The sequence below is a fragment of the Parasteatoda tepidariorum genome, chromosome 1 (genome assembly GCF_043381705.1).
Source record: "Parasteatoda tepidariorum isolate YZ-2023 chromosome 1, CAS_Ptep_4.0, whole genome shotgun sequence".
NCBI lineage: Eukaryota > Metazoa > Arthropoda > Arachnida > Araneae > Theridiidae > Parasteatoda > Parasteatoda tepidariorum.
The window spans coordinates 96,828,237-96,846,356 of NC_092204.1; the positions used below are offsets into that span (position 1 = coordinate 96,828,237).

General features: G+C 31.6%; 1 protein-coding gene across 2 annotated transcripts in view; it reads right to left on the bottom strand.

Moving 5' to 3' along the window:
* The window catches only part of LOC107438320 (uncharacterized), a 29,591-nt gene continuing 11,471 nt past the window's right edge, over positions 1–18,120 (bottom strand). For both annotated transcript variants that reach the window (XM_016050583.4, XM_071184254.1), the window contains 2 exons: positions 6,129–6,388; positions 1–2,600 (listed from right to left, as the gene is read on the bottom strand). In XM_016050583.4, coding sequence (XP_015906069.1) covers positions 2,322–2,600; positions 6,129–6,323 — 474 coding nt within the window. In that variant the 5' untranslated portion in view covers positions 6,324–6,388 and the 3' untranslated portion in view covers positions 1–2,321. The remainder of the gene's footprint in view (positions 2,601–6,128; positions 6,389–18,120) is intronic.

Consider the following 18,120-nt stretch of genomic DNA (forward strand, 5'->3'; position numbering starts at 1 on the left):
TTTTACATAACACATTTTGATCATTTATTTGCTAAGGCATCATATCAAAGTTTTTTTTTTTTTTTTAACATCCCGTACATTGAAATTTTTCATCTTTACTAATTTTAAAAAATGTTCAAATTTTATAGCTCATTTGAGAAATTTTTAACACAAATCATTTTAAAAAGAAATGGAAAAAAGGATTTAGAAAAAAAAAATTCAACAATAATACATGAAATAGCTGCAACATTAAAACCTTTATACTTCTTTTTAAAAACACCTTTTTTTACACTCTCTATATCTAACAGTTTACCTACTTCTACTGTATACAAAAAATTGCATACAATATGTGTAGTGCTGTATACAACAATTCACATTTAAATGGACGGGATTAGTGCATAGTTGAGTTGGATATAATAGGTCTTTGAACACTTAAGATACCATTGGCACATTAACAATGCATTGTGTGTTGCAGGTTGTTCATATAAGTAGATTGTTCATTTTTATTCATCAGTCTCGCTTTAACTGCAGCCATTCTGAACTTTATATTCTTTGAAGATAACAATGATTTTAAATACCAGACCAGAACGACTGCCTACTGTTACCTCCACTGAAACTGCAGAGATTTCTATAGCGTGACCAGGAGTGTACCCTGTTTCTTGTGATGGACATGTCACGTTATCACATGTTACGAACTGCTCCTTAATAATGACAGCACAAGACAAAGTGTTTGGTTTGCTTGGCGATGAGTCGGCCCTTCATCTTTTAAAAATGCTATGAGATGTATGCATAACCTTGCTAGGGTCACTTAAATCGTAATGTAGTTGTTTTTGGATATACCATGCAGATTAATGCAGTCTGACATAACAGGCCTGGTATAACAGTCTGATAAACTTTAGTTTTTAAGAGGTTCACAAAAGAGAAAAATATTCGATATTTATCCAAGTTTTGACCAACGAAAAGATAATCTGTTTCCTAACAACGAAGAGGCATTCGAGAATTCTGGCTTAGAGACGAGATGTTCACTTCAGAGGCAACGGACTTTGCTTTCGTAAAACAAGACCGAGCAACATTCTCTTGAACCCTAAGACATTAGACTTAGTTGTAGTTTGAACAACTATGAAAAATAATTTACCAAACTCTATTCGCAAATATTCTAGCCCCCCCTCCCCCGCTGTAAATTATTAATACTCCAAGAAGCGACTTTTGTTTCGCGCCAATTCCTTGAATACTATAATATTTTTGTTTATCTTACAATAAAAGATTTTGAACATTTTGTTATACAAGACGCAGGTTGTTTTCACAAATATAAAAAGAGATGTTTTTGCAGTGATGTTAATTGTGTGCTAAGACGAATATATAACATAAAAAATTGTCTTTTAACAGTCATGTTTTTGCAAAGTTTGTTTGTAAAACATGAATAATTAATCTTTGCAATATGACAGACCTAGTGATACACATATGTTTCAGGTGACGAAAGTGACAAATTTATCATAAACGTAGTGGTGATAACTGAGTGGATCCTTGTTAGTTTAATTATCAAAATTAAGAAATCAATTAAAAAAGTGAAATATAACCTCTAAGATGCAATTTTCTTTTTTGAAATCATTATCAATTTCATGCTATTCAAAGCTCTCTCAAATCGCCACATCAAAGACTTGCATTGTTCCAATATAGTTGCAAAACTTTAGATATTTTATCGTTTTTGTAAATAATTCATAGGGATTAGAGGAAACTCACTAAAAGATTTCTGATTTATTGTTTCCTGAATAGAAATCTTTTTAGTATCGTCACACATTTTGCGGCATCTTGTGGTGGTCATCAACAATTAAAATAGCTAACAATTGATGGAAGGGGAGAAGAAAAAAGGTAAGTTTAAAGACTTTTGGTTTCGTTTTGTATGTCGTTGGCGGCCATCAAAGTGTTCCATAATTGACTATGGACAAAAATAAAAAAGAGAGCAAGTTTTTAGACTTTCTTTCTTCTTGTATGTCGTTGGTGGCCATGTATAAAAGAGTTATGCAGTCGACAGTTGATGAAAACGAAAAAGAGAGCAGGTTTTCTGACTTAGCCATCCTCTTATATGTCATTTTGGCCATTAAAGAGTTCCATAACCGGCGGTTGATGATAACGAAGAAGAGAGTAGGTTTTCAGATTTTCGCTTTCTTCTTGTATATCGTTGGTGGCCATCAAAGAGTTCCATAACCGACAGTCAATGAAAACGAAAAAGAGAGTAGGTTTCCAGATTTTCGTTTTTTTCTTGTATATCATTGGTGGCCGTCAAAGAGTATCGCAACTGACGATTGATGGAAAGGGGGGGGGGAAAGGAAGATAGCAAATTTTCAGACTTTGCTCTCTTCTTGTATGTCATCGTTTGTGTCTGAGGTATAAAGAGTGGCACTAATTTCAGGGATTGGATTGGTAGGTGACAATTCCAGGTCGTTGCCATTGATAGTTGGGACACATTTGGGGAGAGATGACCGTCTTCTGGAGAGCCGAAAGAACCTGTCTCTTTGCATCAGATTGTGGAACAATCGGGTCAGCCTAGCTTCGTATCGTTCAGAGCGTACATATTTGATAATAACAAGGGTCATCGCCAAAACGTAGATAGCCAAGACAATCTGTAAGAAAAAATTAAATTCATTAAGAATTAAATTTGATTTGGTAGCAAGTGGTCAGGGTAAGTACTCTTCTTTATTCGACAATATTTTGTAATGCATGCAAAGGTAAATAAAAATAAAAAATAATAAATTTCAAATATAAATAAAGGAAATGAAACACCAGATTAACTTATGATCAAATGTTGGGATTTTCATATACTACCTGCTGCAGGTTTTATAACCGTCGTTGAACAGTCGACCCAATTTTTGGGTTTACGACTACTAATGTTCAACTCCGTAGCCTTATAATTTTGAACCCAATCCAGAAGACAAGGGAACTCCTGGATCAAGTATTGTGAGAAATTTGCCTTCGTGGAGGACTTTTTGATGGAACTAACCCGCATTTGCGTCATATGGAGAGGAAGACCATGACAACCTCCCACGGTTAACCAGACGGCAAAGGTACACTGACCCATGATCCGTCTATCACTGAGGATATTTCACGTCAGCATCGTGGTCGGTGCAAGCCAGATGCGGAATTCGTATCGACCAGTCATCGCCGGGATCGAACCTCGGTTCACATCATTGGAAGGCGAGCGCTCTATCCCCTGAGCCATCGCAGCTCCCTGATGCAGGTTTCGAAATAAACGGGGTTTTTAATACAATGTTATTACGACGTATTGATTTCAAATTTAAGTTTCGACTTTTTGATGCTCTCGATTCATGAAAATTCTATCATAATTTCACGTTGTGTGAGAAGTTTTTTCAGGAGTTAATTATCATTTTTTCGAGGAGTTATTTATCATATTATTCATGTCCCGCAGATACCTTTGCATGTCCCCCGTCATGTCAATATTAAAACATAAATACCGATTAAGCGCCCCCTTAAATTTCGATGAAAATTAACCGAAGATGCTGAATAGAGCGGATGAACGGTACCAAAGATGAGAAAAAAAAATTATTATGTTTAAAATGACCTTAATGCTATTGAATTGAATTATAAAAGTAAGAATTTATAAATCTTGATAAGCATATCATTATTTATCCCCTTAGTTAAGGTTATTTTTATTAAAAATAAGTTCAGCCAAATCACTAGGCAATGTGAAAGTAAACAAAGCGCAATAATTACATCGATTTATGGGTGATTCTCACGAAACATGACAATTCAGACCAAAAAATTTCTTCAAATTTGAAGTCTTCAAAATAATCTAAAAATTTTTTTGTATACTTCTTTAGCTACACTTATTAATATCTTATGGACAGNCATCGATTTATCTTGATTGATTCTCACGAAACACTTGAACACTCGAACTTGGGTGATTCTCACGAAACATGACAATTCAGACCAAAAAAATTTCTTCAAATTTGAAGTCTTAAAAATAATCTAAAAATTTTTTTGTATACTTCTTTAGCTACACTTATTAATATCTTATAGACAGCAGTGTAGTTTATTGACATTTGCTCGAGAAAAGAAATAAAATAGATATTCACCAATTCTTGAATGCCAGGAAAATGACATATTACCTTAGAAGTTTAAAAAACAGTCATTTTAAGTTAATAGTAAGTAACTCAACTTAAGCCTTTATGTTAGATGGACCATAAATTGCTTAAATTAATTCTTTTTATCCACTGTAGAAAGAAACAAAAAAATTTTTGTTGCTGATATGTACAGAATAAAATTGTGTATAATAATCAATCATTAAATAAATAAATAACTTTGATTACATCCAAGCATATTACAATCATACATAAACTTGGTATTAGGTTAATATTTGCTTTCCCTCTTTACAGTATTAGCAGTTAAAAAGAATTTCTGGTAACACTTCAATGTCCTGGCATTCATAAGCCAGGAAAATGACAGCCAGGATAATGACAAATTCGCCATTTTATAGCATATAACTTTACTTTAATTTAATATTTTGGCCGAAGACGTTTATATTCTGCAGAAAACAACAGTATTTCTTAAAATAACTCAAATAAATCTATGTAGTTTTTGTTATTAATGATTTCAAGAAGCCAGGAAAATGACAGCATAAAAACCTACTCACCTTGAAAAATTTTTTGAAATAGATTTTGAGCCAGAAAATTGGTTCTTTATTCATGCAACAAGACATGTTCAGATAGGAGGGTATCTAATCAATCTATTAACATAAGATATTGATTCCTGGCGCTATCTATTTTGGTTATAAATCACTAAATAAAAGTAGCCAGGAAAATGACAGATTTTCATGGGACAAACAAATTATTGACAAAAAAAACTATTTTAAACGAAGTTTTAGTAAACGATACCCTCTGCGGATGTTCTAGAAATGCTTACATAGGATAAGATAAAAAAAATTAGATTTTGAAAAATGTATGGGAAGTTTTAAAGCTAGTTATTATTGGAAATATTGTTTGGGACAAGCCTGGAAAATGACATTTTGACATTCAATTAAATTTTTTAAGTATACAAAACAGTCAATGCTAGTGCAAAGTCATTTTAAAATACTAACAGCAATGCTATTTATTAATTTTTTTTTTAAATAAGTTCTTTTAGTATTACAGTATTAGATTTTGGAGCAAGGGACAGTGAATTTCATGTTTCGTGAGAATCACCCTTATATAATTCTCTTTTGAGATCAGCTTCAAAACTGTGTGGGTAAAATTTCTTTTAAAATTCATTCCAATTAACTGAATTTTTGTTAACATATTTGAACTTCAAAGGCCTTTTCTTATTAGGAATTACAGTGGAATTAGATATACAAGCAAATTACTTTGATTTACAATCGAATTACTTTAGAATCACGTTGGATATTCACTGGAATTCGATATACAAGCAATTATCATTTTTTTGAAAACGCTAAGTTTTTTTTAAAATCAAAACTTCACTTTACAAAGTTGTCATTTTCAAGTTAGAACGTTAAAATCTGATCGCTAAGAAAGTTTTTGTTACTTGTAAAATTAAGTTCTAAAGCTGGTTTTAAAATAAAACACCTCTAATGCAAATTGGTTTAGAAAATATGAAATTTTAATTCTTCAAGATTGGAAACATGTTTAAAAGGATTTGAATCCAACTGTGTTAAATTTCGGCGTTTCGTGATTACGGCTGATTAAAGCATTCGCTCTGTTTGGATTTTAGCTATCGGTATTGTGTCCACGGAATTCAGTTATCAATGCGTAACGTTTTAAATCTCTGTTTTGTTGTTCTTGCTGATGTAGGCCATTAGGGATGGGGTGTAATTTTTCTTGTTTTCAAGTGATGCCATCTGTGGCCAAAAATTCGACATCTGCCACATCCATACGTCACACCCGTTTATAGAGTAGACCCATTCATACATCCATTCATTCATCCACAGATTATAATTTTGACCTAAACCATCAATTCAATCTCCATTTCAGTACCCTTGAAGGTATGATTTGTTATGGGAACAAGGAGGAATTTGTGACCCGACAGATTTAGCGTGTACCAGTCACCATTTACTATACGGGGGGTACAGTCTTCGGGCGACGGGATTCGAATTCCGGCTCTCACCTGCAAATCTCTTATTTTAGTTAATGGATTTCAATTACCAGAACATAAATGATGGCGTTTGCCGAGCTATTTGCGTGCATTTCCAAAATGGCTTCATGTCCAGGTGACAAAGTCGTCTGCCTGAAAAAGGGTGGAATGAATACCGGGGGTGGATTAGTTGTTCTGATGATGGAGCTGGCAGTCGGTGGTCCGGCGGCATCTCCCAAATCGGTATAATTTTCAAACGGTGCCATTTGAACATGGTTGAGATTCTCACAGGATCTGAATGACCTTCTTTATGGCCCACAAAAGAAATAATCTGAAACGTGAAAAAGAAAGTATCATTAATATTTAAAGCAAGAAGAACACTTTATATGTTTACTTACAAGTTTTTTCCCCTTAAATTTCTTTTCTTTTCTTTATTAAAATGCATTTTATTTTCACTTATTTTTAAACCGTTGTCCATTTTTTTAAAAACTTAGTTTTAAATCTGAAATAACTGAATAATTGTGAAAATTGTTTTTATTATTATTAAGTTATTTCATTATTAATTTATTCCATTATTAGTCGTCATAGGAACCGATAAAAATAAAATGAGTGAGAGAGGTATTGTTTGATACGCTAATCAAGACCGAGGACGCAGATTTTATAATCACCTTTCTTAACCCCTTCCTTCTGGTTCCCGTGAAAATGACGGGGTGAGGTTTCGCCTTCTATTTCTCGCTCCAGTGAAATTTCTGGGCTGGGGTGTTCAGTAGTAACGCACCAATAAGAATAAAACTAATTCATTTCTTTTGGCCTGAAAACATTTTATTTCTCATTTTATTCACCAGATGGCAGTACCAGGGTATTTTTAAGGTAATTGTAGATAGTTAGTTTATTTTAAACTCGGAGCGAGCACTAGATACCAGTTTATTTAAAAATAGATGTCAAAAAAATAGGAACTTTTATGACCGTTTTCTTCAAAATTAACCGAACGTTAAGGGGTTAAAAAAAATGTAATTTTCATTATTTTCATATTTTTATAAGCTATATGATTCATTCACTTTTTCTTTTTGAAAGCTTTATATTCTCGAAAGATCAATTTTCATAAATATACAAAATTTATAACTTTAATCTAGAATATATTTTTAGTGAAAACGTTGCACTTATAACCTTTTATTCTGTTGTGGTTAAGTTCAACTGCGAGAAAAAATTGTGATATATTTCAAGTATACTTTAAAATTCCCTGCATATTTTTTTATTATGCACTAAATAAAAATTAAAAAAACGTTACATGTTTTGTAAAAATTTTAAATTGCCCCTACACTTTACTTGGATCCCGGCATAAATGTAGTCCCTCATTTACTTGAGTACAACTAGGGACATGTTTTGCGTTTCTTTCTTCTCTTTTTTCTTTTTAAATGAAACATTTTTTCAAATTTAAGTAACTGAAAAAAATCAGCATACTAATTAACTAAAACTGTTTTGATTACTTGATACGATCTATTCTTTACCGAAAATATCACTACATTCCTATACGAAATACAATTCTTTAGAATGACGTACGAATTTAGGATTTCTTATTTATTGAATTCCCTCCCCCCCAACCCATATCATCTATTTACATTTCCACAAAACAAATAAAATTTCAGAAGCATTAAACGTGGGAATTTCACAAAATACGTTTTTTCGAATACTTTAAGGCCAAAGTTGTTCAGAGTAAATATTGATGGAAATATATATTTGGATTCTCCAAAATATGAAATACTCCTCTCAAGACAGCATCAATCGAGGGCATCCACATTTTTCTTTATTTTTTTTTAAACTTTTTTGAAAATATATATATATATTTTGGTATTTGGTATTTCTCAAGGTTGAAGAGTTTATGGAAGTTTAGATTTGTTTCCCTTGCTCAAAAATGTATGTATTATTTCATTTATGGATAATTCTTTGCGAGTCTAAATGAATATTCAACTGTATGCAATGATAAATTGGAATTTATATGATCGGATTACGTGTACTTTGTTAAACGTTGCGAAAAAGCCATCTGTGAGTGTAAATTTTAGGATCGAAATACGATAAATAAATAGAGTGTCATTCTTATATACACTTACAACTAAAATGATATACAATATTTGCAATGTACAAAATAAATGATCCATGTGTGTAACTATTTGCATAACATTAGTAGCATTCTAATGTGCAAAAATGATTGGACAAAAGCAAAAATCTATAACATTAGCAGTGTACAGTAAAAAATAAATAATCTAAGGATCGTGTACAAAGATTCAATCTTGATGTTTCGAGTGTTTAATTTTAAAAGTGCAAATTAATTAATCTAGACGATATTTCAAGAACGTATTCTCTCTGAATAAACGTATCTATTCCTTATGGATTTGGATCCTCAAAATTGGGTTAATAACCGCATTCTTGAAAGCATGGTTGCAATGGAGTAGAAAGTGGGTGTCATTTAATGTGAGTCTCACTTTTTTGCGTAATTCACCGTTTCAAAGTAGTCATAATTTGAATCTTTTATATCATTAGAACTATTCAAAATGTAAATTTTGTGATTTGAACTTGTGTTGATAAATTTGTCATAAAAATGTGTGTACCTTACTGTTCTAATTTTTTTCAACTATTAGCAAATTAAATAACAGAAAATAATTATAAGAAACCTGTTTGAAATATCGTTGGCCAAAGAAGTATGCAAAGCGTTCGGACTCGTTTCATAAGTTGCAGGAGCCGGCCAGGTGGCCTAGCGGTTAGCGTGTCGGACTGCGAAGCCAATGGCTGCGGGTTCGAATCCCGCTCTGGGCATGGATGCTTCTCTCTATCTGTTGTCCTCTGTTGTGTGTGATGTGTGAGTGTGGCCCACCCTATGAGCGGGTATTTGTGGCAGTGTGGTGTGAGTAATGTTGCTCGCCTCCGTGACCTCTGGGTAACGTTAAGTGAGCATCTGTTATCTTCCGAGGTGAAGAAAGAAAGTTCAGTACCTGCCGTTAAAAAAAAGAAGAAAAAAAATTCGAAGAAATTTTCTACATTTTCGACCTCTCTCTTGCCAAAACATGACCAGGTGGTGGTTTGGTTACCTATATTTCGAGGGTTAAGAATACATATCTGTCAAATTAAAAAAAAGATGTTTATTCAGAAAAATACGTTTTTGTATCTGATTTTGTAATTTAAAATATCACCTGATCAATGCTGATTAATTATAGTGAGGTCCTCAAACCATTAGGATTGAGTACTTTTACGTGAAAATCCTATTATTTGATCATAAATTACTAAGGTATTCGTTTTTTTTAATTGTGCAAATATGATTCGTGAAATACAAGAAATTTGTTAGATGATTAGCAGCTTCGTAACGAAGAGAGAGCAAAATAAATAAATAAATAAACGGACCACCCTAAATATCGGATCTTCACATTATTGGATTAATTATCGGTTCTTCACATTATAGAATCAATCATCGGATCTTCACATTATTGGACTCCATCTTAATGGTTCTAGAGGGTGACCTCAAATATGCTAATTAATTAACACACATAATATTAAGTTAAGAAATCAGACACAAAAACGTACTTTCTCTGAACAAACATGGCGTTCTTTCAACGGATTCGGATTTCTGACTCCAAAAATATAGGAGGTAGCCGCAATCAGGAAATTATGGTCCCCATTGTTTGGTCAGGAGAGCGATCCAAAATTTGGAGCCCTTAAAGTTAATTATACTTTTTGCGTATTTAGTCATATCTCGATAACTTTTTAAGCGAATTGAAAAGTTTTTGAGCACAATTATAAAATTCTTTTTTGTAAAGGTAATTCCATGCGAAAAATTAAATTTTAGTAAATATTTATTATTTTTTATTATTTTATTTAATAATAATCGAAAAGAGTTTGAATAGTTTTTTGCATCGTTTCGAACAATATAATTTTACATGGCAAAATACAAAATTTGAGCGAAATCGGTCGAATAGTTCCAGAGAAATTGAATTTTCAAAGCGCGACTTTTTTAATAATCGATTTCTCAGGAACTATTTGACCGATTTCGCTCAAATTTTGCATTTTGGACAAAGATTATATTTGATACGTAGCAAATATATTACGTTAATAGAAATTACAATGCACTAATAACGTGCGAAACGTGAAAACTTTTCACATTCGTAATGTAAAAAATATTTTACAAAAAAATCAAAACTTTTTAACGAAAACCCTATAAAATATATCTTTTATTTATGTTTTTGCAATGCCACGAAAACACTCAGAAAGTATTTAAAATTATTTCGTGGTGCTCTGACGTAGGAAATAATAAGCTGCCATCGATTTTTTTAAAAATCGATTATTGATTTATTAATGATGGGATTAAATGTAGAATTTGATGGCGCAAGCTGCTAATATACTATGATAAACTGTAGGTTTGAAACTTACAATATTACGTAATTTACAACGCAGTAAATTTGAACGATAAAAATTTTTTATTCGAAAAAGAGAGAGAGGGAGAATGGAAAAAAGGAGGGGAAAAACAACTAGGACGCTTCATGAAAAAGCAAAATTAGAACTCAATTTTGTTCTGCCGAATGAAATTCAATACCTAATTTAATGATGAATCAATATCCACTCCAGTCTTCTGTGTCCTCTGATGCCTCACACCGAAGTAATGCAAAAGCGAAATTATCAATATTTTATTTTAATGATTTCGTGCCTAAAATATTTTAGCACAGAAAAAAAAAACATTTAAAAGAAAAATGTTTTTTTTTTATCGATTAAATTTGTTAAACTTCAGAACAAGAACCATTTCGAGGAAAAATCGTTATATGTTTTAGGGAAAAAAATTTTCTAAAACATGTTCGGTCAATTCCATGAAAAAGTGGACACAAAGATTATTTTTAAAATTTTATCAAAATAATTTCTTTTTTTTCGGTTAAGACCAAGAAAAATTAATTTTGCTTTAATTTTAAAAATGCAGATGAAAAAAGTTGGAAATTTAAGAAATTGAAAAAGAAAGAACATGATATTAATGCAATGGATTTTTTTATGATTAATACTGTTGAGCTATTTTTAAAGAGAAAAATTACAAGCCTTATATTCAAAACTTTAACTTCTCATATTATCTTAAAATATGAAATAAATATTCACATTTTCTTTTCTCATTTAAAGCAGTAAATCATAGAATTTGCAAAAATGCATTATAGACGAGAATAAAAACTATTTTATTTTTATGCTAACCTTAAACAGTTAATAGTAGTGTCGAGTTACGTCTTTCACAAAAACTAAGCTTCTTTCATTTCTACAAAACATTAAATACTTTTAAACTACATTTCATCTTTTTCTGCAACAAGAGAAAAACAGTAAATTATTAAAAGTTTAAAAATAAATTTTGAAATTTATTAGACTACAAACGTTTAACATTTGTCATGCCTGTCACATTTGTCATGTCTTTCATAATTATCACAATGGACATTAGGGTCAAACTAGCATTTGTTAGTGAGAACAACAAATCTTACAGTATTTGTTAACTTCTCAATTTAAACTTTGAACCTTGCTACATGATCTGATCCAAGCAAATTTTTAAGCCTAGTAGGCTATGAACAAAAGTGACGAACAAGCAAGTTGGTATTTGAAAATTATAAGGAGTGAATACTTACATTTTGATCAGGTCGATAGCATAAAGAATTTGTTTAAAAGAAAATTATTTGAAGTATAATTCTAATTATATTCCAAAATATTGATTCTCACTTAAAAAAAAACCACTTAAAAAGTAATACTACAGCATTGATAGTGCCACAATATAATTTAATACTTAAAAGTGGATTATTCTTAGTTATAGCTAAAATAGCAACAGAAAGGCAAGAAGACAGATACACTGGGCTTAAAGAAAGTGGATAGTTTTAAAAGTACAAGCAAAAAGATATCTAAAGAGTTTAACTTTTATGCAGGAAAAATTTGGTTAAAAAAATGAACAGCAGAAGAATATTCGCCAAGGGAAAGACAGAAAACCGTCTGCAGCTAAAAGGAGGAAAAATAATTTCTAAAAGTTATCATATGAAACATAGCAGTTTTTGTAAAGGATTTAGAAATAATCAAGCAGAATTACAGTAGTCGTTAAGAATTTAACAGTTCAACTAACTAGCTCTTGCTTCTCATAAAGTCCATAATTTTATGGATGAAACAACAAAGAAAGCTTTTATGAGTTTCAATACAATTGATTGCATTTATCAAGTCAGGCTTCTAGTTCTGAGAAATTACCTTACTAAATGAAGTTGGAAAAACAATGATATAAAAAACGATATCTCCTGCTTTGTACCCAAAAAGTATCAAAGATCTGCCTTGTCATCAGTATCTGAGTCCCCTGGGAAAAAATCGAATGATCAAATATAGATTTGAAAAATTAATGGACTATAACGATGAGATAAAAGAATCACCAGTGAAAGCAAGGCACATTACTTATGGTCTTGTTCACCTGGCATTGTATTTTAAAATGTGAAAAATGCACCTTATTTAAGTTTAAAATGAGGGAATGTACAGGGATTATACTGCCAACAGAAGTTACTTATTTAGAATATGTGTTTCAATGCCAAGGAGGAGATATTTCAATGTTGTTCCTTACGATAATTAGGCAATTCATAAACTGATAACAAAAATAGTAATGAACAATTTTAATAGAATTTCAAACTGACATCAAGAAAGTTTTTGGATTTAAATCTTGAGACCAGGTTATCTTGTATAAAATTGAAACTACAGTCGAAACCAGAGCCCCTATATTAATAAAGTTTTAAGGATATTAAAAGCTTTACCTACTTCATTTTATATTTCATTCATAATGTATACTTTTTGCCACCTTTCTTGCATAATTGAAATTAAATATTTTCATTCGTAGTAAAGAAATGGTTAATACAGTTTAAAATTTTATACGTGCCATGCCTGTTACAATACCTTGTTTGTCTGTCTCGTCAGTAAATATTTTTTTTTAAAAAAAGGTTGTTTTTTTTTAATTTGATAATTTCATTGCTTTATGCCTTAATATTAGGTCTTGATTTGTTAAATTGAAAATTCGGAAGTATACACCATTTCAAAGCTATTAGTCAAGTAGCTCAGTAACTCAAAATTCATGTTCATTTTTCGTCAATTTGTAGCACAGCATGTTTTTGTTTTATTAATTAAAAAGCTTTTTTTTTTATCTAAAACAATTATTTTTCATTAATTTTAAGTTACAGGTGCATGAGCTACCACACAGCAAAATTTGTGAGTATACTTTAATATTCAGTATCTAAAATTAGGCATAAAAATAGTCTGATGTCATGCCTGTCGCACATCGAATGGACGAGTCGCATTTTGAGAAATAACATCAAGTTCTGTGCTAGCAGCCTGCGCCAATAAGCCATTTCGGGAATCTTTTCAACATAAATACACGAAAAGTATACCAAAATATAGATTCAAATAACTAGGAAGGGTGCACAACGACCCATATGAACTCGAGAGGAAGAATTTTCGAAATTTAGAATTTCTTTCATATACGGTTATAATTGAAAATAAGAATTGTTTTAGAACAGTTTTGATTTTCCTCGGAGAAATAAAGCAAGGTTATATCAAAGTGAAAAATGATTAAATAAAATAGGATAAATTATAATAATAAAAAAATATACCCTTTTCTCATAAAAATTTCGAACTAATAAGAAACTTTGCCCCTGCTCGTTGCCACTCGAAAGTAAACAATCCTTCATTTTTTTTTACCACATGCCTACCCGGTATGTCATATAGGTATCAGGGCCCCATAGTAGATGGGCAAACGTTGCTCCAGCAGAAAAAAAGGACAGATAGTACAGAGAACAGAAAGAGCATTCATGCCTTATTCGGGATTTGAACCCAGGAGCGATTTTCCAATCCAGCAGCTCTTAGCGACCCTCTCATTAGCATTTTTTAAAATGAAAAAAAAGTTATTTCTTGACTTTTTTTTTTTAGTTCAGGTAACAAATTTTAAATGAAATAAAAGCTAGTATTATAATTGCGATCCACTTCCACCAGGAGGAAAATCTCCAAAAAAGAGAACGAGTGGTTAAAAGTTGGATTGTAAATTAGCAAACCGTGAGCTTTCTGACTTAAGATCAGCTTCCTGACCACCAAATAGGCCGGTCGGCAAACAACACATCGTCTTTCAGCTTCAGGGCACAGCTGGAAATGCGTATTTAAGAAAATTGTCACAGCTCAAAATACGTGTTTACGACAATGGACACAGCAAAAAATGCATGTTAAAAAATGGACACAGCAAAAAATTTATTCAACCCAAATTTTACAACTATAAACAAGGAATTTCATACATACTTTTCCTTACTTTTCTTAAAACTAAGCATAATTACTACGGAGACAAAGTTCTCAACTTCAGGATCGGGTATATAACAAATGTAATTTTGCACGCATCTCTCCGTATTCAATACATTTAACACTAAAAAATAAAGCAGTTATTAAAAATCTAAATTTGTACAACGTTGATTTAATATCACTATTATAGATTTGTAAGACCCGTGACAACCTTGTAGAACGAAATTTTCACTTTTAATGATTTTTCAAAAAAAACTAATTTAAAAATATGTGCTAAAGCAATAAAAAATGCACAAATGGGAGAGGACGTTGTAAACTACCTTGGATTCATTAGTTAATTCTTTAAAAAAATACTATGTTCATTCCAAATATGGTATCAAATGCTAAGCCCATTTCCTTAAAATGCATTTCAAGTTGTTTTGGGAATAAAAAGTTCACCGACGACATTTTGTTTGACTAAAAGAGAAGAAATTAATAACCGATTCTCCCCAAATCAGGAAATGCAGAAGTGAAAAAAATCGTTACTATGTTACCGCCACAGAAATAAATTAAATTTTATGCAACTGGTAAATTTATGTTCAACAAGAGGAAAGTAATTCATACATAAAACACAAAGCAAGTTTGTTAGTGAATAAATATGCGACTGTTAAATGAATCCCGAATATAACTGGGTTTTGCGAACTTATTCTTTCTCCTTATGTAAAAAAGCAAACCATTCAAAAAAATGTAACATTGCGAAATAATTTATGAAAGCAAGGACATTTTATGAATTAAAAAAAAATCCGCAACCCTTTTATCTCTGTAATTTCGCATACCACATCGTATAAAAATGCATGAAATTGGAGGAATATTAGCAAATGTAAACTCAATCTGAAATTGCTGAATAAAAAAATAATAATAAAAAGGGAGTTGGGAAAAAGATAAACGAAAGAGATAACCGTCTTCAACCGGATGATTTCTCCCTTATAGAATATTTATTCGAATCCTGATCAAATACTTACATCATAAATGAGATACTCTGCGTCTTCATCCTCTGCATTTTCTTTCGTTGCTATGACAACGTCATAATCCAATTTACGGCTCGGAGATCGGGGGGAACCTGCTGTCATATTCTTTGGCTGCACAACAGATTTTCTCGGTGGCTTTGCTTCACATGATGGTTTTTTTTCCTTCTTATAACAGATTTATTACCCATCGAAAGAATGAAATGACTTTATCTCAGGTTGCTTTGGAATTCCGCTTATTGAACAGGCGACATTTCTAATGATAACAACACGTTGTTGATGCCCACTCCTTACTGTAGTCAGATGGATTTACAAAATTTCACGGTCACCACTTTAATTAAATCTGCTTAACTGTTTCGATAGATGTGACAGAAATACCGCTTGTGGCAAGCGCATCAGAATCATACGAATGAAACTCGCCTTTGTATTGAAAATGAAATCTCATTAGTTTCTATGTTAGATACCTAATAGTTGTTGAACTCGGTGTTCCTCAGATAAAATAAAAATGCATTCTTATTAGCTGATTTGTATAAACAGTGCGTAATTCTACGAAAATAAGTGCCTCCTTTTTTTTGTCAGCATGACCGTGTGGTAAAGGCCAGAGTTGTTCCAACAAGTCGTCTTTAGTTTGTCCTAAATAGTGATCAAATAAGAGTTATGGTAATTGACTCAAATATGGACACTACACCTAATATGAGCATTGCTAGAGAAAATTAAACTCAAAATGTGGAAATATAGATGGCAGTACATGCGGTTATAGTCGTGTAAACGAGTTGAAAGAGTGATAAGGTTTTTACAATTCAATATGATACACAGCAAAGCAGCAAATTTTTTTTTATGAATCGGATGCACAAGCGTTTCCCTTTTATTTAAAGAAATCCAGTTATGATCATGAATCCCTATTGAGAGAATTAAGGTGATTTGGGTGATATGTTTCTAATAGCCTTGTCACGTGTTTTGAATCTTTGTCCATGACCGTCAATTCGAAGTGAAAATGGGCAATGGGATTATTTTAGGTACTGAAAGTGGTCTTAATAGGGTCACATCAAGGATCCAGCTGTCGAGTCGAAACCAGCCTAGATACCAAGACAAAAATGATATCAGCTGTTGCAGCTGAACCGTCCTGCAGTGGTCTATACAGCTCAAAAGAGTCCTGGTCCTCAAGAAATGACACGGTGCAATACGTGCCGTTATGTGGCCCTTAAAGACTCTGACTGAGTGTGAAAACTATGAATAAAATTTTACGTTGATATAAGGGTTTGTTTCATAAATTTAAGGGAAGATTACAAATTTGGCCATAGGGTACTAACAAAGGCAATGTTCAATGATATCTAATGCTTGATCGTGGTTGGGTGATGCGTAAGTCTATCTGATGTTTTTAACTATTAATTCACATTTCTTTCCCTGTTACCACCTGCAAGAAGGATCGACCCATTTTCGAATTTTGAAAAAGTCGTGTTTTGAAAATTCAATTTCTCTGGAACTATTCGACCGATTTCGCTCAAAGTTTGTATTTTACCATGTAAAATTATATAGTTTAAAACGTTGTAAAAAATTTATATCTTTTTTCGACTATTATTAAATAAAATAATAATAAAAAATAATAAATATTTACAAAAATTAAATTTTTTGCGTGGAATTAATTACCTTTGGATAAACGAATTTTATGAATGCGTGCAAAAATTTTTTAATTTGCTAAAAAAGTTATCGAATTGTAGCAAAATACGCAAGAAGTAAAATTAACATGAAGGGGTCCAAACTATGGTTCACTCTCCTGAACAAACTATGAGGACTATATTTCCCAGATTGCGGATTGTATTCTGGGGGTCAGAAATCTGAAGCCGTCGGAAAAAGGTCAATTTATTCAGAGAAGGTACGTTTTTTTGTCTGGTTTCTCAACTTAAAATATCGTCTACACTAATTCATATAGTCTATTTGAGGTCACAAACTATAAAGTTTGACTGCTAAAACGTGAAGCTCCGATCATCAGACCAAAAGTTATTTAGAGTGGTCGGTTTTTTTTTTTTTTTTTTTTTTTTTTTTTTTTTTTTTTTTTTTTTTNTTTTTTTTTTGACTCACTGTATCGAGAATAATTTGAACAAAATTTTTAACTACAAAGAATTTGAGCAAAAATTTTTTCAGGTAATGCGTGAAATAATAAGTGCTCTTAAAAAATAAAATATAAAAACTGCTAACTATTGAAATCAAAATAAGAATACCGCAAAAACATTTTATTGGATTCATTTCCTTCATTTGGATTAATAGCCTTAAAATGGAAATTTATTGATCATTTTAATGACGGAAAAAATCCTCCGGTACTTCGATAGAAGAAAAAAAAAAACGAAGATTTTTTTTTTTAACTGCCTTCGCAAAACGGAATAGTTTCTACATTTCTCTTGCATAAGAACCGGAGAAAAAGTTAAGCTAATGAAAAAAAAGTGAAGCTTAATGAAAAAAGAATTTCATTAAAACATATTGATTTATTTATATTTTATTAGAATTTAAGCAGCGTTATTTAATGTAAGAAAAGCAAAAGTTGATTATTTTGAAAATTCACATTCATGATAGTAAATTTGCGAGTTTGAAAAAAGTAAATTAAATAATGAATTAAAGGATCTCACCCCTAGAAAGATATGGCTTAAAGCTTCATTTAGGGTCTAAATAAAAATAATTTACTTTTAAATTAGATGTTGGTACTGTTTTTTTTTTTTCGACGATGTTATTTAGTGGATGCCTTTTTTAATGAGATGTTTTG